General features: G+C 41.8%; 1 protein-coding gene across 2 annotated transcripts; it reads right to left on the bottom strand.

The window, feature by feature from the left end:
- Positions 1 to 4027: 4027 nt before the first annotated feature.
- Positions 4028 to 24672, bottom strand: DCUN1D1 (defective in cullin neddylation 1 domain containing 1). 2 transcript variants are annotated; one of them, XM_062005994.1, is made up of 7 exons: positions 24482 to 24672; positions 15452 to 15693; positions 13832 to 14000; positions 13095 to 13225; positions 8666 to 8748; positions 8319 to 8415; positions 4028 to 6850 (listed from the first exon to the last, which is right to left on the bottom strand). In XM_062005994.1, exons 2-7 carry the CDS (start codon positions 15624 to 15626, stop codon positions 6771 to 6773), a joined length of 735 nt encoding a protein of 244 aa, XP_061861978.1. In that variant the 5' UTR covers positions 15627 to 15693; positions 24482 to 24672; the 3' UTR covers positions 4028 to 6770. The 2 variants fall into 2 exon arrangements, with proteins under 2 accessions (XP_061861978.1, XP_061861977.1); XM_062005993.1 differs by having other exon boundaries at positions 15452 to 15668; positions 24482 to 24670.
- Positions 24673 to 25227: the final 555 nt, after the last annotated feature.

Raw genomic sequence — 25227 nt, 5'->3', positions numbered from 1 at the left:
TTTCACCTGCCCCTGTAACTTCCTTTATAGATTTTATATAGATAGATAGAGAGATATATATGATATTGGTTTGACATACTCTAATCAGATATCTGCTGTTCTGTATATTTTATGTCCAAATCAGCGTTCCACATGTCAGAAGTCCTTGTTTGTCTGTCAGCCATAGCACTCAAGTCATCCACTGGCTGTGTGTGACCATGTAACTTCATCAGTGTGTGTGGGTGGTGATTCAGGGACTGAAACACAACCTGTGGTTCATTTTGTAGAGAAAGCAGAGGCTTTGGTTCCAGCCCCACTCCAAGCATTGAGATTGGCCCAGCTCTCTGCATACGTGTATTTTGGCTTTTACCACACAAATGCATTCATTATATTTGCACAAAAGCAGAAGAGATATTTGACTATTATTTGAAGAATAATGCACATTCATTATGTGTTTCTTTAAAACCTTCCATCTCCTCTTCTCCCTTTCCCCCTGCTTTCCCTTTTCCCAGTGTCTGTAAGGTTACCGAAGAAACATGCATTTAAACAATTCAGGAAGAACTTAAGAATCCATCTGTCTGCCAAGGTATATTATTTTTCTATTTGCAGTTCAGCAATTTCTTGTGGAGTAAGAACGTGGCATTGGTTTGCTTAAGACCAGATTGTTTTGGTCTGACAGATCTTTTGGATGGAAGCCGTGACTGTGGTTTTTGTACTGATGGCACAAAGCTCTTAACGTTGCTTCTTTTCAAGGAAGAAAAAGATTTTTGTGTCTGTCATTGCCAGCTAAAGCCCATGAACCCACTCACTATGCAGCAGGAGCAGAGATCTTCCTGAAGAGGATGACTGATCAAAACTCAGCTGCTGCAGTGCACTGCCGGCGTTCCCCGGGCTGAGCGACAGTCTGGTGGCACAGGGAGATGATTGGACCAAAGGGAGGAAATGGTTTAGAATTACCCTTTGGCCTTGCGATCCCCTGGGTACAGCAGAGCAGCCTCTGTAGGTGTGGGTAGGTAAAAGCGAGGGGGATGTGTGGTCACTTTGCTATGCAGTGGCTCTGAAGAAGCACCTTCGGCCTGGGACTCAGTTCTTGGAGGGATTTAGTTCTTGTTCTGTGTAAAATAGAGTTTGGTTTTGTTGCTTAGGAAAACATGGGGCTTAGTTTTCAAACAGCCCTTTTTTAATGGGTGCTGTGGAAGAAGTTGAGTGGAAAGGTACTCCAAATTGTTTCACAAACTAAAATGTAAATATTCTGCTCAAACTACTCTGCATTTTTTTCAGGTTGGGGGGTGGAAATCAAAATGCAGAGGCAGGAATGCTGAAAAGCTTACATGGTCAGAGTTGTTTGTTTTCTAGTGTCAAAGGTGATTTGAGAAAAAGATTATGCAGCTTGGAATGCATATTCAGCAACTAGAATTTCCTACTGGAAACCTTTGGTAATACTTTCAAACACCTTTTCTAATGACAGTGTCACTTCTATACTGGAGAAAAAAAACAATCTCATTTTCTAGTGTTAGAAGGGCCTCCAAGCTGTAGGCACCATTCATTCAGTAGCTTTACCTGAGACTTGTGTAATTCTAAATATTAGTCATTTTGGTGAAATCTGGTGTTCAAAAGTGTTCAAGCATAATGTGCTTCTGAAGCTTTTGAGATTATTTTACTGGGGCAGAACCCTTCCCACCTGCATGCCCTGAGCCTCAGAGGGCTGCAGCAGGGCCAGCCCTTCCTTACCCACGGCTTTGAGCCTTTTTCCTGTTCCTGAATTACTTCCCAGCTCAACTGTCTGCTTTGCAGATCTGGGGTGGGTTTTTTTCTCCTGTGACTCTTTATTGTTGGTTGGTTTGTGTGTTCTTTGCTTCTGTTGTTTGCTTCCAGTGGCATGAGGAGTTGCCTGGTTTCTGCTCTGTTGGAATGAGTCAGTGTTAGAGGAGCAGGGATGACGGGAGGCTCAGGGCTGTCTGCCCTGGCCGGCGCTCGCTCGGCCTCGCAGCACATTCATGTGTCTATTTGCAAGGGTTCTGCTTTCCATATTTTTTTTCCCCCTCTATAGCTGAATCCTGCTCATAGAGGCAGCAGAAATTGCTGTAGTGGCCTTGTGTACTGCCCCAGCTGCTGTGGCTCTCCTTGAAAGGAATGTTCTCACCCCTCTGGAGCATTGGCCTTGCTGGAGCTGTTGCTAACAGTCAGTACATACCATTGTCCTCGCTGTAGATACATTGTTGTTGTTTCCAGTTTGTACAAATGGATAGACATGGAGAAAAACCTGAAGGGCCACGGGCTGAAGCCCTACTATGAAGTGGAATGAAATACATTATGGAGTATGGATGACACAAAGTGTGACACGGCTGAGAGAGAGGAAGCCTGCAGGGCACTGACAGGGCTGGGGGTGCAGAGTCATTTTTCCTCAGCAGTTTTAAAGGGAATTATTTCACAAAGCAGCAGGTTCTCACCCTTTTTACGTTTTGGCAATAGGATAAAAGAACCTGTGGGGCATGTTTAGAAAGGGGAAAATGGTTAACAATGAGACTTACTTTTATGTATAAATGTTATTGCAGCAAAGAGTATGTTTTTGCAAGTTCCAGTTTTATTCCCAGGACCGATTTCGGGTCCTGTGCACACAAAACAGAAAAGTCAGCAGTCCTGGTTTTCCACTGAAATGTGAGCAAGTTCTGCTGCTTTTCTGAAGCAAAAAAAAGCAAAGCTGGAATGATTATCAGCCTTGCATGAATTACCTTTTAAAAGATGTTGCTCCTTAACTTCCTTTAGGCAAAGGAGGGCCATTGGCAACTGGAAACTGTAGCAATAATTAGTACAAAGAATTTTGGACCTCTGACACTGTGGCTGCCTCCATGTGATGTTTTGATTCTCAGCCAGTGAGGCTCTGTGCTTGCTCCTGTACAGCTTGGGCAGAAGTTGTTTTAAAAATAATGGTTTCTTGAAAATTCTATTTATTAAATTAAACTTTCACTTCCAGCTGAGTCCTTGTTTTCATGATGTGTTAGAGAAGGATGGGCCTGAGTAAAGCAGAGCTTGCTGCAGCACGGGCCGGGGCTGAAGCTCCATCCCCAGCAGCTGCGGCCTCACTTGGCTGACTGTAGAGGCTGGACAGAAGTAAGGGAAGAACCAAACACCTCCTACAGCCACAGCAATGGCTGCACAGAGAAGTGAGGGCGAGGCAGTTGTCCCTCAGCCTCCTGGGGTGCAGACCATGAGCTGTGCTCAGCTCAGCGAGGAATCAGCTGCTTCCTCTTCCCACTTTGATTTACAGGGTTCTCCTCCTGACTCCTGCCAGTTGCTCTCCAACCTCTGCAAGGACAAAGGGTCTGAAGACATAGAATTGTTGCAATTTGATGTAAAAACATTCAAATTACAGTTCACCAGATTTGGTTTGTGTAGCAGTTTAAATGTCACAACTTGGCTGAGAGTTACAGGTGTCTGTACTCAGCCTTTGCTCATATTGTACTAACATATAGAACCTAAAGTCAGCTCAGCATAACAAAGCTGAAGCCTATGTCTGACAGACAACATTATAATCCCATCAATTATTTAATGGACCCAGAGCACTGACTGAGCCCCTGGGTTTACACACCAACCCTCAGCCGTGTTCCCCTACGCAAACAGAGACACCTGGCAGGGTTCTTAAATGAAGTGTTGAACAATAAAAGTTTATTAAGTGCATCCTTAACAAAGTAGAGCTTTCTTAAAAGAAGGAGTTCTCAGGATGGATTTCTTTGTTCAACAGTTTTGAAGCAAGTCATAAGTAAGGTACTTCTTAAAAAGTGGCTCAGTAAGAGAGTCAGTGGGGTGCAGAGAGTCCTCCCCATGCTGAGCAACAGCAGCTGTGCTCTAGGCCCAGCCCCATTGAGCAAGAAGCAGCCAAGGGGCTGCAGCAAGTTCTCAGATATGTTTACATGCCCCTCTCCCCCCTCAAAGACTTACCAAGAAGGTGTTTTTTATGCAGGATTTTTTTCCCTGCTTCAAAAGCACATTAAAAAAATAAGGCTTGCAAATAATACACTGAAACAATGCATGAGGAGACTCCGTCATGGCAATTTCACTGGAGCTTTATTGCCTCTGTTGGTAATGAGAGGGATTGTAAGAAGTTACATTTGAACTTACAGAGATATGTAAATGATGGGTTTTTTACTAAATATAATCTTGAGATTAAGTGTTTTATATCAGGGCACTTCTAATTTTGTACATATTTCATATATAAAAACAGGTTACAAACTTGACGTTCACCTTTTTTTTTTTTCCTGACATTTGGCAAAATTAAATGGATGCATTTAAGGGGAGATCATCAAATTGAAGACATAAGCACTTAAGAATTAAAGCAATCCAAGTAAGCAACTGTCTGCATTCTTGAAAAAAAAAAACACCAAAGGAAAAACACACAAATATATAAAGGAAAACACACACATGGCCACATCTGAGCACGTTTCCATACAAAATATTCCCTGTACCCAGGCATTTGTCCTTGGAACAACACCCTGTTAAAGCAATGGTTCTTGCCACTTCAATCACTCACTTTGAAAAACTTGTAAGATGCCATCAGAGCACAAACAACCCTTTTCTGCAACACAGTATTAGTCAAAGTGTTCTGTATTTCTGTATAATTACACAGTAATTATAAGCGTGTAGTACCAAGCTGATGACAACACTATTTTGTGGAAAGGATCTCGCATTCAAAAGGAACAGTCTTTAAAACTCTGCCCCCCTGCACCAGCGCAGGCTTTGGGAGGGATAAGTCTGTCTTGGGCTAAAAAGGAAGTCAGTTCTCCTCCTCAAACACAGCATCCTGAACGAATCCATCTGAAGAGGTACCAACCCCTCAAGACAAAGCAACAGCACACACAGATACCTTGTAGAGCTTTTGTTTTCCACCCATCCCCACCCCCCTTCCGTCACTTCGAGTCCCCATTTATATTTACATAAAATTGAGAAAGGAAACACTGAAAAGCAGCAAAACACACCTTTTTTTTTTTTTTGGCATAGCCAATTCCAGTAGCTGGAGAAAGTTTGCAACAGTTTTTGTGGAACTGCACTGAGAGATGCACAAGTTAAAAGGGCCCTGCTCCCAGGAGCTTCGCTCAGGAACAGCTTCAGAGAGGACAAATAAAAGATGCATAGTCCATTTTCTTCCTAAAATACTTTTAGCAGCTGCATAACAGTGTTCTGCTGTTCAGCACAAGTACCAATTAATCATTTCAAAAACAATTCTGGCCTTATGTGACTCTTTAGCCTGTGGACTTAATCCTCTATCCTTACTTGCAACTCCAGGCTTTCGTTTCTTCCCCAGCTTGGCCTTTTCCAGCTCGTTTTACCCAGTGGTGTTTATCAACTCTTCACAAGTAACCAAGTGAGGAGTGAAAGACCATCTTTAGCACACAAGCAGCTCAAGAGCTCTTGCAATATTAAAAAGAAAGAACTGCATCTGAGAAAACCTTTTTTGAACAAAACTGACTTAGTTAAATGCAGTAGAGACAATAAGGAGTAGTGATGAGCAACAAAGTAACTGAAGCCAAGGAAGCCAGTGTAGTATTTCATACCGGACCTGTGCTTGTTTGGGAAAGCTTTACTCTCAATTTCTCCATTTGGCAACCACAGTGATATGTCAATTCACAGAAAGATCAACAAAATCATTCCAAACGGGGTGTCAGCTGTAATGGCAGTACCTCTATGTCATAAAGACTTCACTTCCTTCTCAGGAGAATGGTTTCAAACCCCAGCTTCACGCCAGCCTCACCAGCTTCTCGTACACCAGGGCCGTGGGTTTTGCCACACCTCAACCATAACGATTACATGTCGCAATTTAAAATACTGTATTGTGTAGCAAACACTTAAGACACAAATTCAGTATATTCAAGTTTTAGATTTCCACAGAAATGAAAACCCCTCCTTCTGCAGGCAGATGAGCTGCTCACAACTGCACCAAGATCTACTTATCTTAGCCAATAACCTAGAGCATACTGGATTCTGTCACGCCGCGCGCAGTTGCTCCCGCTGGCGCTCGCTGAAGGCTGATCACGTCACTCGGGGCTGCTTTGAACGCACAGCAGTTGTGTCGGGCTTCAGCCATGCCCACAGGCAGCTGAAGCACAACCAGACCATTCAGATAGGCACCTAAATACCCCAGCAGCAATCCCCTTGGGTTTCCTTGGTTATTTCTGCAATTGTATGCACCGGATACTCAAAACTCACTTAGACGATACCTGTACTCTTCCAGAAAAGAAAAGAAGAAAAAAACCCAGTAAAATCAGACCCAGTACACTTAAATATATCACTCTTACAGGAAGTGCTATCAATACAGTCCTTGCAACTAGCCCCAAGTGTATATTTAAGGATTCTTTTTTAAAAATCGTTTTGATGTCACTCTGTGTGATTCAGATGCCAAACAACAGTTGTCTGATGATGACCAGCGTTGTGCTTTGTGTGAAACCAGAAACCTCAAAGGAATTATAAAGCTTCTAGGACTTATGGGAGATGAAACTAGGGTGGTCCACCAAAAAAAAAAAACCAAACCAAAAAGAAAATGTAATTCCATGATGAAATCCACAATGTTGGAATTTTAATGGGCAAGAGTGGTCCAGACTAGAAGAAAAGCCCAAACCACCGGTAGAAGAATGAAATATGATATGGTCCAAGTTGTATCCTTAAAAGGTTTGTCTCAACCCTCAGCCATATTGTGAGGATTGATCTTCAGTTCAGGCCAGCCAGCAGAAATTGACTGTGCAATTTTCCATTTCAGGTATTTGTACAGACTATGTACACTCTAGAAGGGTCCTTTAGTGCTACACTGTCGTACTTTTTGTCCCAGCAATTTGAGGGCGTGCAAATTCCACAAAGTCATCAATAAGAACTGGCCATGCCCCTAAAAGGAAAGAAAAGAGACCAGAATGTAAGAACTGAGGTCTACAAGACATTCTTTTCAGATCTAAACAAGTTATTTACTTTCCAGTCTTAACCAGGTACAGTTTCAAACAAACAAAAAAAAAAAAAGGTGTGATTTGATTTTCTTCCTTGCAATTTATGAGCTGACTAAAGATTTCTACTTCCTTTAAACCCACTAATCCACATCCCTTTCAAGGGTCACACTTCATCTTCCTGACCAAAAAAAGAAAGGATAAAACAAGCTGACAAAAATTCTAACTTAAAGCTGTCCCAGGTTTGGTACCAGGACCTTCACCTCCGGGGCACTTGCTGCTTAAGAAGTGCTGGATGTTGGCTGAAGCAGTCTGTGCTGTAAGCAGCAGCACATCTTAACGTGCTCCAGCATTCACTGCTCACAATGGGATTTTCCTGACTGCAATGCTCAGCTGTTAGAGACAGCACACTGACAGCAAAATGCCCTCTGGAGGTCAGCAATACAGCCTGATGCCCTGGAAGGCTGGCAGCACACTAGAGATACACCTTCATATTCCTTACCAAAAAGTAGGTAAAAGGCAGAGCAGTATTTTCTATGTTCTGGGCAGCCACAGGCAGAGGTCCCCACACATGTGCACCATGGCCACATGAAGGTTACAAAGAACCGTGGGCTTCTTGGAGTTTTTCCTCCTTAAAATAACTTTTTTTTTCATTCTAAATCATTAAAACATGTTTTGTGCCTTTAATCTCTCTAAACTACACTGATTTATTGTGGGCAGCAGCCCATTTGTCCAATGATAAGGGAATGAGAACTGTCCATAATGATTCAAGTTGTACAAGTTTGCTCCCCTCAGTTCTGGAAGCATGAGGAGTTTACAGTTTCCTCCGCTCACTGAACTGATCTGCTGCCAAAGACTGAGGGTAATTAACTGCTCTTGGCTACAGATGCACTGGAAGTGGAAAGATCAATACAAAAGCTTACAAGAAACACATTTGGTAGGATATAACTTATGTTTAGCAATCCCCCTGTGTGCTGCCACATTCACTTTCATATTACTACGTGTCCAATCTTCACAAAAACTGAAGTGTCCAAGCTTAAAAAAATACTCTCAGCTAAGAAACACAATAAGCAGAGGATCCTACAGAGAAATGCACAGGCCACAGGTCAGGCACCAAGAGCTGCACTGAGGGAGAATCTGTGGGCTTTCAGTGGACAAATGTCAGGGTTTGTCTCGGTAAGGAAGAATTAGTATCTGAGTTCAGAAGAAAATGAATTTCAGAAAGTTTCAGCATTTCTTTTTTAAACTTGCAGTAACAAATAACCACATGCATTAAAGTAGCTCTAGCTCAACTTTAGATGACCAGTGGTATTCTAATGATGCTGTTATTGGACAGCTGTGCCAAAGCAGATACACGGTAACAAACGTAGCACAAACCACACTCAGAAGTTAATGAAAGAAAAAGAAAACGTTTACCTTCCTCATCATAGTTAGACATATCATCTGCTATCATTGTACTAAAGTCTAGGAGGAGGTTCCAGGTATCCTTAGGAATTGATCTTTTATGATGTTCCTGTTTGGAGGAGTGGAAGATTTTTGGGTTAAAAAAAAAATTAAAATAATCCCCCCCCTACACACATTCATAGTTACTGTCCTGGACACAGCCTTAGCTCCAAAACATATTTCTTTTGTACACACTACAAAGTGCAGTATCTGGGATCTGGGTCAAAGTAGTTTACTACATCTGCTCACTAATTTCAACACATTTCTCTTCCAAGTTTTGAAAAAACTGCAGTCCAGTTTATGTAAAGATTTAAACTTACCAACAAAAATTTGTTCCACAAGTCTAGAAATTTAAATCTTCCATTAAGTACTAAATTCCAGTAGGCAATGGCCATTTCTAAATCTGTAATGTTAAAATATATAACTTTTAGAGACATACATTTCAAATACATCATCTCCACAGGTATCTCACACTAAGATGAACCATATAGTCATAACACAGAGAAGATTCATTACGGAAAGGCAACTGGAAATCAAGTGCTGCACAAATATTTGCTGCATTCTGATACTATCACTTCAATATAAAAGACACAAAAATTGCCTGGATGAATAGCTCAAATATCCAAAACACACAAGGGTATTTCCACGTGCCTGTGGCTACTTAACAATAGGAAAAATTCAGTGAAATAATTTTGTCTTAGAAATGTTATGGACTGGAAAAGACAAGCTGCAGTGTTCTGTAGTAAGATCTGCTTTATTATTTTTTAACATATGAAATACAATTTGCATTAAATCAGCTTTTTATGCTTTCATTTTCAGAGCAACCTTATTACAGGTGCTGGTTTTGTAACTTGGCTTTTGTCAAGTGCTCATTCCTGCAATCAGATTTCCTCCTGAAAATCAAACAAGCAGATGGTTTAGTTGCTCTATTAGTTGTTGGTCTTTACTGGTTGAGTTGGGTTTTTTGGGTGTGTTTTGTTGGTTTGGAGTGCTTCTTTTGTTGTTGCTTTTTCCAAAGACTCTTGTTAAGTTCTTGCTTGTTTTGAGTCAGGATGACTGAGGAACCTGAGCAACATCAGGCAGCTGCATGTAGCTGTCAGCAGTGGGTGCTGTTATGGTGCAGCAGCCAGAAAGAGATGTGTTAGTCTGGCACAGAAGGGGAAAACCAGACCAAACTCACCTCCCTGGTATTTGCTAAAGGCTAAACTGACGTGCATTTACTGTTTATTAGTGGCATACAGTAACATGTTAGCTGATAGAAGTTATGTATCCAAGTTATAAATCTCTACCCAGCAAGATCTCAAAGACCAGGAATGAAATTCACAGGGACTTCTGTACTGTGTAACAAAATGCTACTGATTGTGATCTTCCTGACTTCAGTATCCATCAGCAAGTACATGCAACAACCCCAAAAGGCTAACTAGTTAAATGACCTTGTTGTTTTTTTTAAACAGAAGCACTTCTGTATTTTGCAGTCTAGCAAATTTCTTCCATAAACAATCCTCTCATGAGGGCAAAGAAAAGGCGCACGAGCAACTGCACCTCAGGAAAAAGAGGAAAAGAAGAACACCAAGAAAACCAGTCCCTTCCCCCAGACACCCAAGTTATGCAAAAACCAGGGAGGTGGGTCTCAGAGATGAAACCAATGTCAAACAAAATAAAGCATGAACTCTGCATTGCTGGAAGGGAAATAGATGCAGATTGGGAGAGTTTCTCAATTGCTTAGCATCTTTGATATTTGTTAATAAAGTTCTTCCTGAATGGCACATTCACATTACAATGCTTCCTGACCAAAGTACAAAATAACATTTGTGGAGCATCTTCCAGCAGCTGCAAAGGAGTGTGACTTCAGACAAAAGCATCCAAGAGGCAGAGGTAAATTAAACAGAAGTCACCACTACTCAGCAAATAAACTGTGTGAAAATGACAGATTATTAAAGAGCATAAAGGTCAGGTATCTCTCTAAACATGCACCTCAGCTTCTAACTAAAACTACCATCTTTCTAAAAACTATCAGATACAAACTTCAGATTAAGCTGATCAATTCCTCGAGGAAACCCATTAGAGAACTAAGTTGTATTTACTTGTGATGCATTAATAATAGGCATACAAAAAGTGCAAGGTCATCAAATCACTGTGTGTTTACAGTAGTTCATAAACAAACTGTACATTTCAACATGCTTATACAACTTGGAGATTATTCTTGTGGGTAAGCAAAGGCCTTTGAAAAACAGATCTCAGGATGCTGCAACCTCAAACATATTATGTGAGTCCAAACATGAAGAGCACGAAGGCATCACATTGCCTTAAGTTAAACTTCATGCCTTCAAAGAAATTTTATGAAATCACAAAATTAGAAAGTAAAGATACAATTTAGGTTTCCATAAGAAAACAAAAGATTGCTCAGGAAAGTCCTCAGGGATCAAAGTCTCAAAAAATGTGCTCCAGTTTGAGTGCTATCCAGGGAGATGCAACAGAAGCAAACAATGTTTGAGATGAATGTCAGCTAAAAGGTATTCTCAAATGATATGCAAATATCACAAGCACTTTTAAGATATCCACAGTACTTATATCCACAGTAGTAAGGACTTATGCAGAAGAACTGCATTCCCAGAACTCTGCCTGAACTACTACACAATGTTTGGAAGATTAGAGACCAATATACATTAAAATCAAGTTGCAAGTTCCTACAAGCTGTTATGTAGACACTCCAAAATTAATTGCCTAACTAGAAGCACTTACTTTTCAGCACTGTACTTCACCCCATATTCTTTTGCTTCAGGGTTTCCCTATCATAAATTCATGCTTAGAACTGTGTATTTATTGGCACCAAAAGAGCTGGTAAGAATCCAGATTTTGAGCTCAGTTCTATATCACTTCCAGATCCTGACTTTAAAAAAACCCCACTCTTCCATCCCCTCCCAAAAATCAACACACTAAAAACCAACCAAAACACCTAATACCATGTACATGCTATATGGATCTTTGAGATGAATGAGAAATAAAAGGACTTAATTCTCCTGGTAAATATTATTTACTGAACTTTGTTCCATGTGGGATACCCAAGAGATTAATTTCTATATCGGTAAGGAAGGGAAAAATAAAGACTTCAGAAAAAGAATGCACATCTTCCTCACACCTTAGAAATATGGAGAATAAGAGCTGAGTACTACATCAAACAGTTCTGCTATTCTGAAGCTTTGAGAAAACTCAATAAAAATGAGAAAGTAATTATGACAGCATTGTCATTTGTCATTTCATTTTCACCACCTGACAGGGATTCTGAAAAACACTCCTTGTTGTATAAAGCTGTTTAAAGATTAAAAACAACATACAAATGTTACAATGTTAACCATAAAAAACCAAGCACAAACCCCGGCACAACTGATGCCACAATGACACTAAGACCTAACCCTCTACCTTAGGTAAGACCTAATCCTCTACCTTAATTCAGCTACTGTCTCTGTTTAACTCATTGTAGCAGCCTAAAAAAATGAGTATGGCTTTCTATAAGAAATAAGAATCAGCCCATTCTTTTATTTGCAGGACTGAGATGTATTCATAAGAATTGTCCAACAGACTGCGGTGCTCTTTTAGCTTCTTCAAAGACAATGAAATTTGCAATCCAATGGAAAACCAAAACCAGGATACAGAGAGACATTAAAGAATGACACAAAGTCCAAACTAACACATGGAGCTTTTGCTCATATACTTCATTTTCAATATCCATTTCCAGACAGAAGTTGGCCCACACATAAAAGACAATAAATCCAGAGCAGAATGCTCAGCTTTTCACAGAGCAGAGATGCAAAGCTGGGCAGTGGCAGCTCAGGTAGGGCACTTTCATTACTGAGAAAAAGAAATCTACAAGCTGCAGAGGAAGAACCCACTGGCCTGTCAAGTATTTTATTTCTTTTCACAAGTAGAGCAGTTAAGAAGTTAGCAGTTACAGAGTCATGAAATACTACCTATGGTTAATAACTACACTGTATAGAAATGAATTTGCATTCTAGTTGGCTAAAGTTACTGTTTGAAAGAAATGTTGTTTGCCTCCCTTTTGCTGGATTGACAAGACAGAGCTACAGTTTGTTCATTTAAGTCCTATCAGAACTGTGGTGTTCTGTCATTATTTTTAATAAGCAATTCTTCCACTTTACCTGCTACACTAATCAAAAGCACAACCAGCAGAAAAGCTCTGAAATGATGGAAAAAAAGCATTCAGTGAGTAAAGTTAAAAAAAAAAACAAAAAAACAAAGAAAGGCTGTAGACAGGCACCTACCACCAACAGCACAACAGGCATCGAGTCCAGGCTATGGAAATCTATTTGCCCTATGTCAGTTCTATTCTGCCCAGACATTTGTAACTGGTGTTACAGGTGTGCTCACATGGAAATCACTTTTACAGCTTAAATTTATCCTCAAAGTGAAAAGTCAATTTATCTGTTCAGTGATACAAATTCTAAGTGGTAAAATGATGCCTCTAATGTAAAACCACAATCCATTGTGCTTACTGACAACTGTGCACACTCAGTGAAAGAATAAACCTGCTCTCACTAAACTTTGTAGTCTCCATTAATGATGCAGATATTTCCATCAATTTCAACACCTGCAATTGCATCTATCTTTCATAACAGAATGTATTTTATTCCAAAGGTAGCTCTCTTGCAAATTCATTGGATCACATAATACTTTCACCTACTGCTTTGATCAGGCATTTCCCAACAAACATTTATGGTAAAGAATACATACCTAAACCTTTCTGTCCCGGATTCTTTGCAAAGTTGAAAGTAAACTGATAAAAATCCTTAAATCTTCCTGGCTCTTTTAATTCTTGTTCCATTTTAGGAATCTGAGCCTTCAGTTTTTCTATGCTGTCACACCTGCATTTTGAAAAGCATGTTCATTTGTGCATTATTCATTTTGCCATAAAATGTGAGTTATAACTTAAAACTAAAATGTATCCATTTGTTGTGGAATACACTACCATTAGCAAGCCAAAATTCAGGAAGCATTTCATTAGTCTGCACCTATAAAACAATTTCATTTCTTTGTTGTTATTTCTTCACATTGTTATTTGCACATAGTAGCTGACACAACTGATTCTATAACCCACAAGATGTTTAGAAAAAATGTGATAAAGACTACTACATCCTCATAAGGCAGAGAAACCCCAGGCATGCCAGACTGCAGGCTGACATCCTTGCTCTACCGACCTGAGCAGCTCTACAGTAACTAGCTGAAATACACAACCCGAGGCAAGTAGCACTCAAAGTTGCCTCCCTTTTTTTGGTCACTAATTATCTAGCACAGAGACAGCAGATGCATTTTTAGAGAGGTTGGATGAGTGATGTGAGGCTCCAAAAAGTCTTTGAAGCCTGCAAGGACAATGAGATTGGAAATTCCCTAAACCAGGGCTGCTTCACCATATGTTCCAGTTTCTGGCCCTGGATTACACTGTCAGTGTCCAACACTTCCTGCTCACTTACCCCAGCTCAGTCATTCCATCCATGAATTCCAGCTTTGAAAATTCACACTGCGTTGCAGCTCGGAATTTCCACGCGATGATGAGCACGGTAATGCTGGCTGGGTCAAGGGCTAGATCATCACAGAACTGCTGTATACCATCTATACCGATTTTGTTTTCATCCTGAGGATCTTTGGGACATAAAAACAAGCATCAAGAAAAACAGATTTTTGAAAAAGCGAAATGGTTCAAGGAGTGTATTTAAAACAAGGAAACGTTTTAAAGAGGCCTTTTTTGGGATCAGCCCTTAGAAGTGAATACTTTAAAACCAAAATTAAATGATTCCTTTCAATGGCTAAGCTTTAACAATTGAGGCAGTTACTGCAAGAAAGCCTCCCATACAATGAAGCTTATGTTACTTCCATTGAGAGACAAAAGCACCACAAACATTTATTTTCTTGCCTAACAATACCCATGATATTGTGACTCATTCCATACAGAGAACAGTGGCCTCTTCCTACCAACACACTTAATTATTGGCATCTTTGGTGAGCTTGCTGATCTGTGCACCATCATAAACAATTCTGCAGTGTCCATTTGCAAGCTGTACCGATACAAAAATCACATCTGCCCATAAACTACTAAGTCTACAATACTAGTTTTATGTGTTTTCTGGCACCAGCAGCATGCATGAGATTGGAAATGGTAACCTCTGAGACGAAAGTGACTTTGCCCCATTACCAATTCCAAGTCAGCCAGGTACACTCCCCTTTCCACAAAGGAATTAACACCTGGTCTGGAAGTGAGATGCTCACTTTTTAAGTGCAATAACAAAGATCTACTGAAGTTAGCCAACAAAGACTCCTCCAGGAAAACGGTATTTGGATTATGCATGTGAATGAAAACTGACAGAAAATGTAGCACTCATTTTGAGATTTGTTTGAAGAGCTAAAACAGAACTTGTTCTACACTGGCTACATAACAGATAAAGAGACTTTGTTTTCTTTTCTGCTCTGTTTGTAATTATCTTATAATAAGAACAAGGTAAATAAAAATAAGGCAGAATCCATCTTTAGTATGAAACTTTCCACTCTGTCAGAAATGAGTTCTGAGTGATGTGTCTTCCCTGGAAGAACCACACAAAACCCACAATAATTATAGTTCCTCACTGAACACACAATTTCAGTTCCAGACCCTAATCTTGTGCAAATGTACAGATAGAATCATAGAATCATTATGGTTGGAAAAGACCTTTAAGATCATCGAGTCCAACCTCTCACCTCACACTGCCAAGCCCATCACTAAACTAAATCATATCTCTCTGCACCTCATCTATGTGTCTTTTGAACATCTCAAGGGATGACTCCATTGCCTCCCTGGACATCTTCATAACCCTCTCGGTGAAAAAGTTCTTCCTAATGTCCAATCTAAACCTCTCCTGGTGCAACTTAAGCCCATATGCTCTTCTCACGTACAGCAACCACATGCAGAAGCCTACATGTATTTCCCCTCTAACATATATTATTAGTAACAGAAAACCAAAGCTGAAAGAATCAGTGAAGATTTCCATGTGCAAGAGCAGAGATGCAATCACATATTGTAAATAAGAGCACATACATACATCTAGGAACAGAGTACTCACCTTTGTATCTGTTATATAGTTGTTCTAACTTCTTTCTGTCCAATGATCCTTTAACACTCTCTCGTATATAAAGCTCAGGATTTTGAAAAAAGTTGTCTGTTGCAACATCTAACTTCCAGTCATTTTGAGACAGACAACTCACTGCTGTCTTTTCACTAGATTGTGTGAAGACCATAAACTGACGCACTTTATCCTTCTGTGATGATTTCAACTTGTTCTAGTAAAAACAGACAATACTGTAACTAAAAAAGTTTTATTGGGGAAAAAAAACCATAACAAAACACCAAACTTCAAACCAAAACTTTAGTATTGTTATCTTTTAAAAAAATTAATATTTCTGTAAGTTTCCTAAGCAATTGGACTTCCTCTAAGTGATGAGGCACTTAGATACTCAATCCAACACTTTGTTTTCTCTCATTTTTTAATTTGGACTTACCTTCATTCTAGGTAGTTTATATTGTAACACAACTCAGTTAAACCACAGAATGGCAGGGGTTGGGAGGGACCTTTGGAGATCCAGTCCAACCCCCTTACTAGGTCCACCTAGATCAGGTCACACAGGAACACATCCAGATGGGTCTTGAAAACCTCCAGAGAAGGAGCCTCCACACCCTCCCTGGGCAGCCTGTGCCAGGGCTCCCACACCTCAACAGTAAAATAGTTTTAATCTCAAAATCATGCTGCCAAACCAATCACAGAAATAAAAAATGAAGACACTTATGTAGGTATTTGGACAGAGATGAAGAGCAAAGCAAATTCAAATACAGCTGTAAGACGGGGAGCCTTTCTATTTCATCTTTTTCATTTTAAAAAGAAAAAAAACAATCACTCTCCTCTTAACAGAAGAATGCTACACCTCCCCAGAAAGGGCAAGGGAGATGTCTAAACCAAGGCCATTGCTATCAAGACATCTGATCGATTAATTGTCTGAGCAGCTGCAGGCTCTTTAACAGCTCTCCGTGCCCGGAAGGAGAGGTTGGAGCTCAGTCAGTCCCAGCTGAGCTGACCAGCCTGACCAGGGGAGCCCAGGCTGCCAGGAAGAGGCAGTTGTGGTGTGCCTCTGGCTGGGTCACCCATTCCAGGCAGACACGCACGGAAAAGAGCTTGTTTGAGACCTTTGTTTGGGTTTTTTTTGAGATTTTCACTTTGAAGGTGTTCAGCTCCACCTACAGATCTCACAAAACATTCTTGCGAGGAAACATTGTCTCTATTTCACAGATGCAGCAACTGAAGCTAAAGAAAAAACCAAAAGGTAAGTCTTCTGGCAGAGGCGGGCAGAGGAGTGAGCAGCCAAGGTGAGAGGGCTGGAATTTGGAATTTCAGGCCTTCTGCCCAGACCAAGAGACATCCCTCTCTGCTCTAGCACAAAACTGAACACAGAACTTGCTGCCAGTGATTTATCAGCACAGAGAGATTCCCAAGGATATTTTTTGACGAGGAGAAGCACGTTCAATACTTCAAGGGTATTAGTTACACAAAACGAATTGCTGATCGGGATAAAGCAATCATACAGCTCCTGTACTACGTCCAAATTCAGTTCTAAAGTTCACTCAATATATTCAAAGCAAAGAGTCCTAACATTACAGCTTGGTACATAAAGATTCTTAAGTCAAGGTCAGATTTCTCACGTGACACAAATATTTCATTTGTAGTTTCCATTGCATTCCAATCAAAACTTGTATATGCTGTTCATTACTGTAATTTCCAAGGGCATAGCTCCTTCTCAGGGAGTATGGGCAAAAAAAGGCAGAAAAAAATATCTGTAGGTGTGATAAACCATTCCTTCTTTGGCTGAGGATAGTTTAGGAGCAGTATCAGCTCAGGCTCTTCAATCCAAAGAATATTTAGTGTTCATTCAACATTATTATTAGAAAAAAAAGGAAATAACACTTCAGAACACAAATTCATCTGCCCTAAAAGTCAAAATCTGCTTTCTGCTGCTTGAAGACAGTGAACGTGAACACTCCTATTCCTAAGAGTAGTTAAGATACCAGCTTTGGAGTTACATCATTATAAAAAAATCTAGAGCAACACATTTGGATTACACTGATATCCACATAATACACTGAACAGACCAAAATACTTAAAGACCTTTTTTTTTTAAAGAAAAATCCCCCCCCAAACCAAACTAAACAAAACCAACCCAACCCAACCCTCTATCTACAACACTTAACTGGAAGCCAAAATTGTAGCACACAGTGTAGACTTAAAACACAGTGATATTAGTAAAGTTATGCTACTTCTAAAGTTACAATGTCTTGCTGCTTCATTTCAGACTCTTTAAGTTTCTCACATTGGACTATTTGCTACAAACGTGTTTCTGAAACTCAAGGTTTTCAGAAGTGGTTCCAGGTAAATGTTAAGGCATGAAAGCAGGTCCTGCACAGCCCCACTGCTGACAGTTTGTGCATGCTTCGTGTTTCACAGCAGACATTCAGCACCTTATGACACTGAGCTCCAATTTTCACAGAAATCACGCTCACAAAGCCACGTGGAACAACTGCCATAAACCACTAATGGATTTTTAGTTGCAGTTTAAAAGACCTATGTTGTCAACTCAGAGATATTAAAATAAACCACTGAATGAAATCCCAAATGAAGATGAAACAATCCTAGGACTAATTTTCTGTATCAATTACCAGCTTCCTCAAATCAGTTCCACACAGCCAGACTGCTGCATCTTCACCAACTCAGCTGCACCATAGGGCAGAATCACACTTATCACCTTAGCTTTGCTTTACTTTTTTTGACAAAGCTGGTGCCTTTAATCTTAGGGGTTTGTTTGGGTGTTTTTTAACATAAACACACAAGTATGCATAGCTCTCTTAACAGTGATTATTCTTGCAGAAACAGGGAAGAATGAAGCCTCTGGAGGTTTTAAAGAACAAACTCTAAAAGCAATGACACACAACTAGAAGTCAAGGAATAGGTTTAAAAGGTCTTCACCATGATGCCTAACACCATACAAATCAGTGTGTTTTGTGTATTACAACATAAAAGCACAATGCAGTTTATTAGATTAAAAAATTGCACCTTTTATGATAAACTTTAAATCATATATATGTACAGAGAGCTTCCTGTCCTTGGGGCTCCCTAAGTGATAGCAACAACATAAAGCCTTTTCAAATACAACATTGAATTTGCCCAGAGTCAAGCAGCTAAATGAGACTAATCAGTATAGCACTCAATAATATATTATGATGCAATAAATCACAGCATTCAGCCATAACCTTTTTCTGGAATAACTATATTTTTACTAGTCAAACATGAGTTTATTTTCAATGAAGAAGTGCCACAGCCATTTCTCTACATCTGATGAACACTTCCACAGCAGCTTATCAACATGGATGAGACATTCCATATCCCAAGTGACTGGACAACTCTTTGAAGGCTTACTACACGACAGCAAGAGATGAAATTACTGCTGAGTTTTTATTATCCTATTATAGCTCTTCTTTCATCCCATTAAAAACCCACACTTCAAGCAGGAACAGGTTCCAAATCTTCCACACTTGTGAGAGCTATTTCTAGAAGCCAAGTTCTGACAGTCTATTATTGTTTTAAGTGTGAAATACAGAAGCCAGAGCACCCTATAAAGCTGTAGTTGACCCTATAACCTTTAAACCTGTAGTCATCTGGCGACAAATACCTTACACTGCCACTGTACCTACTGCAAATTTCTCCAGCTTAGTTAGAAAAGAAGACAGATTTTTATTTAACATCTGTCTTGCTAAAACACACAAGTGAAAACCAATGGAAAACAAAAGCAACAAATTTTCTAGTGAGTCTCATCCCTTGGGGTAAGGGGAAAAGGAAAATTTCAGGCTTGCAAGCCTTTGATTAAGTTTATGTGGTATCCAAGGTACTATTCACAAGGATGTCATAAGAGACAGAAGGTGAACTTACTTTTAAAACACAGCATAACTTCTCCAAATGAAAAGCTGCATTAGATCCATAAAACTACAATGATCGCACAATTCTAATGAATACCTGATGCTGTGACATCCATTTTAAAATGAAAATGTGCCTCTCCCCATCATGTATCCAACTTGGTAATTCTAATTCAATAACCCATCATTAATCAGATAGTCCAGGAGAAGATTATTTAAAAAAAAAAAAAAGGCTTCCCCCCCCCCCCCCCCCGGTAATTTATTTTTTCTGGCCTCAGACTGAAACTCCCTGTCTGGGGGTAAGCTTTCCCAGACTAGGGGAAAAATATGCTAGAACTGTTCTGCCAACTCTGACTACATGATTGTTTTTCCTTATATTCTACACGCAGTTTTCAGTCACCTCAGCTCTGCACACTGGTCACTGACATTTTCTGGATTGCTAATAGCCATATGAGGGCTCCACTCCCCTGGATAATGTCCATGGGAACCAGTAACAACCTTTGTCCCACACTGCCTGGACTAGAGAACTGAGGATTCCTACCAAAATGCTGTGCTTGGACTTTGCTCAGAGGTTATATGTGGCCAACAGCTAGACAAGCAGTACAAGATCAGGTTGAAGTACCATGGCCCAAAATTGCCCCAAAGAAGGCATTCACACAGTTACTCCTTAATGAGTGACTGCTTTCCATCTTTCCCTTCCCGGCCACTGCTTACAGATGATGCCATTCCTGCTCCTTTCACTGCTAGCTAAAGCAATTTGAAGGATATGACATCTGTGTTTTTGTTTCAGTCAGGACTCAAGCTATTAAGTCCTCATGCATGTGACAGGTAAAAGCCTTTTCTAAAGCAGTAGCAACCTCCACAAAGTCGAGGCTTTTATACTAACTGCATTTAAACTCTTAACAAGTGATCTGGCTTCGGGAAGCATCCTTGCATTCTCCAAGGACTCCAGTGAGGTCAGTCTGAACACAGAGAAACTTCAGCCCCACACGGAAGAATGGGCTTGTGCATGAAATGGCCTTACAGATCCAAATTACCACTTGTGTCTCATCTTTATGTGACACTAACAGTCAAGAGAGTATTGCTTCCTTACAGTGTCTGAATGATTACATGTTGGGCTGAATCCCAGAAATATACAAGACACCTGCAAATACTCTGGCTTACCGTTTGTATTTAATAAATATATGTCTAAAGCTTAAAACACAAAATCACAAGTATTCTTCTTAGTTTGGCAAGAAAACAAAAGTTAATCACAACAACAGAAGTCTATGAACACAGTGAATTATATCTGAATCTACCAACTGCAATGACATACACGTATACTACCAAAACCCCCATAATATCCCAGTTACAGACAAAATTAAACAGCCATTGTTTCTGTACAATCTAAATAAACATATCCTTTAGTTTCTATAGCAGTTTCTTGAAAAGAGGGCACACAAAGCAAGCTCATCAGGACATTTTTAAGCTTCCCTTTCAAACTGATGTGAAAACCAACCATCTGTCTGCAGTGAAACAGAACAAAACTTCAAAATTTACAAGGTCTGCCGAGATACAAAATCCAAGGAAAGGGTTCACAAGTAACATAAAATCAAAGTTGCTTTTTACACCTTCTAATGTTCTTTTAATGGATAAAATAGTTCTAGTATTTGCAAATGGGTAGCAAGTCTTTCACAGACGATCAACACATATCTTCTCAGAATAATGCAGTAGTCCTAATACTGTTTTAAGGTAATTCATGTTAGCCTGAGAAGTGAAAGAAACACCAAAAATCATGGCTTTTTCAAATTAAAAAGGACAAAATAAAGCTGTCAGTTGTTTGGCATTCTTAACCCTGGTCTGGGGCAGGAGCTCTATTCATCCAATAGAAACTGCATTCATATCTTGTTTTTGCGCTATAAAACATGAGTAAAATATCAAGAGCCACATAATAAATTTCACATCTTGTTCTTGGAGTAGTTCATATTCCTGAATAATTTTTTTCATGGCTCCAGTTAAAGTGTCTTTACAGCATAAGTTCAAAGGGTGCTCTGGTAAGCTGGGAGAGGAAACATGATCATGCACCATCTTGTCTAGCACTCCAACTACTCCATCCTAAGCATAATGCCAAGAATCTGCAAGTCTTAATCTGGAAGAATCAAAACCAAAAGCATTTAATATCAACAAACTGCTATAGACATGAATCCACAGCACACAAACCAGCCCTGCAGTATAGCTTGTTGAGTTAAACACTACATAACAATGTCATGAAGTACAACAGCATTGCAGGAGACAGCGTCAGACATGAAATTCTTGGAATACTAAATCTTTACAACTTCCTGTCACCTGATGTTCATAGTGAGAAATTGTGTATAATTTATCAGCACAGAAATGTTCTTCAGAGAACACAAATTGGACAATATAATGTATAATGTAAATAGAGCTAAGGTTAGCATTTGGCTCTGGATAAAAGATATGGATACTCACACACTTGCCTTGATTATAACACATAGTCCTACATTTATTAAACCATTCAGAGTAGTACAGGTAGTAGCTCTTCTCACAGAAGATGCCTTAAAGAGAGTCCAATGGACCAGGTTGCTGCTGTGTCTCAATTTGCAGGCACATTACGTGTCCTCATTATGAGATGAAGCAATAACATACTAACAGATAAGATGAAGGAGAACACTTCTACAGATGCTGCTCAGCTCAAATGAAAATGTTGGTAAGAGGGTCAGATTGCTATCAGCAATCCAAGGAGCATTGCCAGGGTGGTGTACCTGAGTACTGGTCTGCAAACACTTTGAGTTACCTAAACAGCTAGGCTGCTGTAATAGTGTCTCTTCCAGATATCAGACAAAGGCAAATCAAAGCCAGGAAACCTTTGTCCTGAAAGCACTGGCCATACAAACACTGGTGAGACTAAGTCAGTCAGAAGTGCTCTAACTGGTAGTGCTGCATGGGCAAGTACAAGCCAGGCCTCAGTTGCAGGAGCTGTGCTGGACAAGCAATTGGCCTCAGCAACCTGCTATGGCCACTGGAAGAACTAGTCAGAGCAGTAGCACCTACGGGCTGAAAAGGGGGACACCGAATCTCATGTTTCTGGATAGACATCTTCAGATCTCTGTGAAGAAGTCTCCCTACTCTTTCCCCTAACTAAATAGTGGCTTTTGACATACCACAAGTATAGGTACAGAATTCTATACCTGGGCACCAGGAACAATTCATATCTGTATTTACTGCTTATAAAGCTGCAACCTGTCATTTAGTCCCACTTCGGTGCCTATGTCATCCTTTCACTTGGGTGTTGGAGTCAAGCATCACAACCTGGTAAAGAGTTGCTTGCATAGGGCCTAACTGTGCTCGGGGTCATGACCAAAGTATTCAGATACTCCCTCCAGTCTGATAATTACCAATCTATCAGTACAGTATTGTTCCACAGAATATATCTGCTAGTTCTCCAGTGAAGTATTTCTAAGAAGACTAAGCACACAGGATTCTGCTGTTGCTTTCAAAAAAGCTGCTCTCAGAATAACATATCTCACTATTTCTGTTACACTGCCACTTACTACAGTAGTGTTCAATTTCCAACCACCAAAGCCAGCCAATGATACAGGTACGTACAAGCCACCAGCTGTGTATTTATTTTGCATACCAACACTGGATACCCTGTGAGACTGCTCTAGGTGATTTTTATGGGGAAAAAGAGTCTTCATAAGAAGTTGTGTGGCATTACTGCTTAAAGGCTACTTGAGACAGTCCCAGAACTGCAGAATTACAAAAAGACACCTCAACAGTCCCAACTTCACAGACATTAGTTTTAAGCTCCCATTAAAAACATCAAAAATCAAGTCAAGATCTCCATCAAACTATTCTATTAAAAATAATAACATAGTGACAAGTTTATTAGAGGTCTATGTACTGCACCACTAATTTGAATTCTGGTTAACCAAATGTTCATGCAACATAACTTCATTGGTTAAAGGGGACAGCTTTATTTTTTTAATATGCTTTAGCACTGCTTGACAGAATAATATTAACTGGAGACACAAGATATCTTTTTACAAGCAAGTGTACACCAGATCTTTGACTCTCTCCTACACCCTTCCTAAGACAAGAGAGCTGCTACAGAAAACTACCACTTCAAACTGCACAGGTGTAGCTAAAGCTGTATTACTTCTGAAGAGAAAGCCTAGAAGCAGAACTGTACACAGGTTCCCTCCAGTGCAGAACACATCACGCCAGACACCAGCAAGGACCTCCCTTCCCCTTATTTAAGGCTAAGGACTGTCTTTTTCTTTTGTTTAGGTGAAGAAAAATAGCAGATTTTGTTCCAGCCACTGAGGTTTCTCTCTAGAAGAGAGGAGAAGGTCAGTTTGAGAGCCCACAGCGAGCCCTCAGCTATAAGGAAAAAAGGAGAAAACTCAGGATCGGTAGGTCCTGCTTTACAACACTTACATGAATAAGTGTCCTATCAAAACCACAAATAATTATCCAGAAATCCTCCGATGTAATCCCAGTTCAAGAAGGATAAACACATCCAAGTTTCCCAATGAACTGACAGCACTCAATGGACCCTGAGCTGTCTGAAATCCTGAGAAACACTCCTCAAGTAGCCCCTGGCTTCTGCCAGCCCCCCGCACTCTCTACAGTCACCGCTGCTCGACACCCTACACAGGGCACAGACCAAGCTGCCCACAAGATGCCCCTATTGCCCCTATCCCGTACGAAGGTGTCAGAGCCCTCACACAAAGTGCAGGCGAGCACGCCGTGCAAGCCACCTCGTCGTGAGGCGGCCCGAGGGAGCCCCGCGGGCCCAAAGCCTCGGCGGGATCCCGGCGCCCCCCACTTAGGCCCCGCCGCTCGCCCCTGCCCAGGAGCAGCCCTCCTCCCGCCTGCCCGCCCCGCGGCCAGCGGCCCCGCCGCGCCGCCCTGCCCGGGCCCCACATCCCCTCCCCGCCTTGCTTGGGAGGGCGACCGAGGAGCCCACGACTTTAAGACATCACGACCCGGCTGCGGGGCCCCCGAGACCGGCCCCTCGGCCGCTGCCGGACACCGCAGCCCGCCACGACTAGGCCCCGGCAGCCCCTGCGGCGCCACCGCCGCTGGCCGGCCCCGAGGCGCCGTGCCGGGCCGAGGGGCGACCCGGGAGGACGCTCACCATGTTGAGGGCTGTGCAGGCCTCTTCCCTCCCGGCTCAGGCGGAGACTGAGGGCGGCGGCGGCAACGGCTTCCTCCGGCGGCGGCGGCGGCAGCTCCCGGCTCCTCACGGGCCCTTCCGCCGCCTCCTGCTCATGCGCAGTGCCGGGCGTCCCCCACGCCGGGAGCCAGCGCAGCGCGGCGGCGGGTGGGAGCCCTCGCCGAGGGACGGCGCGGCGGCCTCTCCGGCCTGCGGGGGCTCGGCCCCGGCCCCGCTCCCAGCGCCGGGCCGCTGTTCGCCGGGAGCGGCGGGGAGCGACCAACGACCGCAGCGCGGCTGTTGGGCGCTGCACTGAGCGGAGCTCGGCCCGAGGGAGGGAAAGGCCTCCCGCGCTGTCCGCGGGGTTATCCCGGGACCGGGGATGGGCTCTTGGCCCGCGGCCGCGTTGAGGCGAGGCGGGAGCTGCTGTGGAGGGCGGCAGCGCGGGGCGGTGGGGTCCCGCCGCCGTCTGAGGAGCGGGGGCTGCCCGGGGTCCACCCTCCCCCGGCCTCCTTACCCCGCGGTCACCCCGCGGACGGGAGAACGCCTTTTTTTCTTAAATATGAAAACTTGAAGCATTTTGCAGGGGCTCGGTGTCATGCCAGCTCCCGCTACGCCGTGCTTGCCGAGGGTTGCGGTCTTTGCGGAGAGCGGGCAGGAGCACAGCCCCGGACAACGACGTGGGATGGAAAAAGCCCGCGAGCTTTCAGGATGGACTCGCAGAGGAG

Source organism: Colius striatus, chromosome 12 (genome assembly GCF_028858725.1).
Source record: "Colius striatus isolate bColStr4 chromosome 12, bColStr4.1.hap1, whole genome shotgun sequence".
In the NCBI taxonomy this organism is placed as follows: Eukaryota; Metazoa; Chordata; class Aves; order Coliiformes; family Coliidae; genus Colius; species Colius striatus.
The sequence above is the reverse complement of the archived record's forward strand: the minus strand, read 5'-3'. Positions and strand labels throughout refer to the sequence as shown.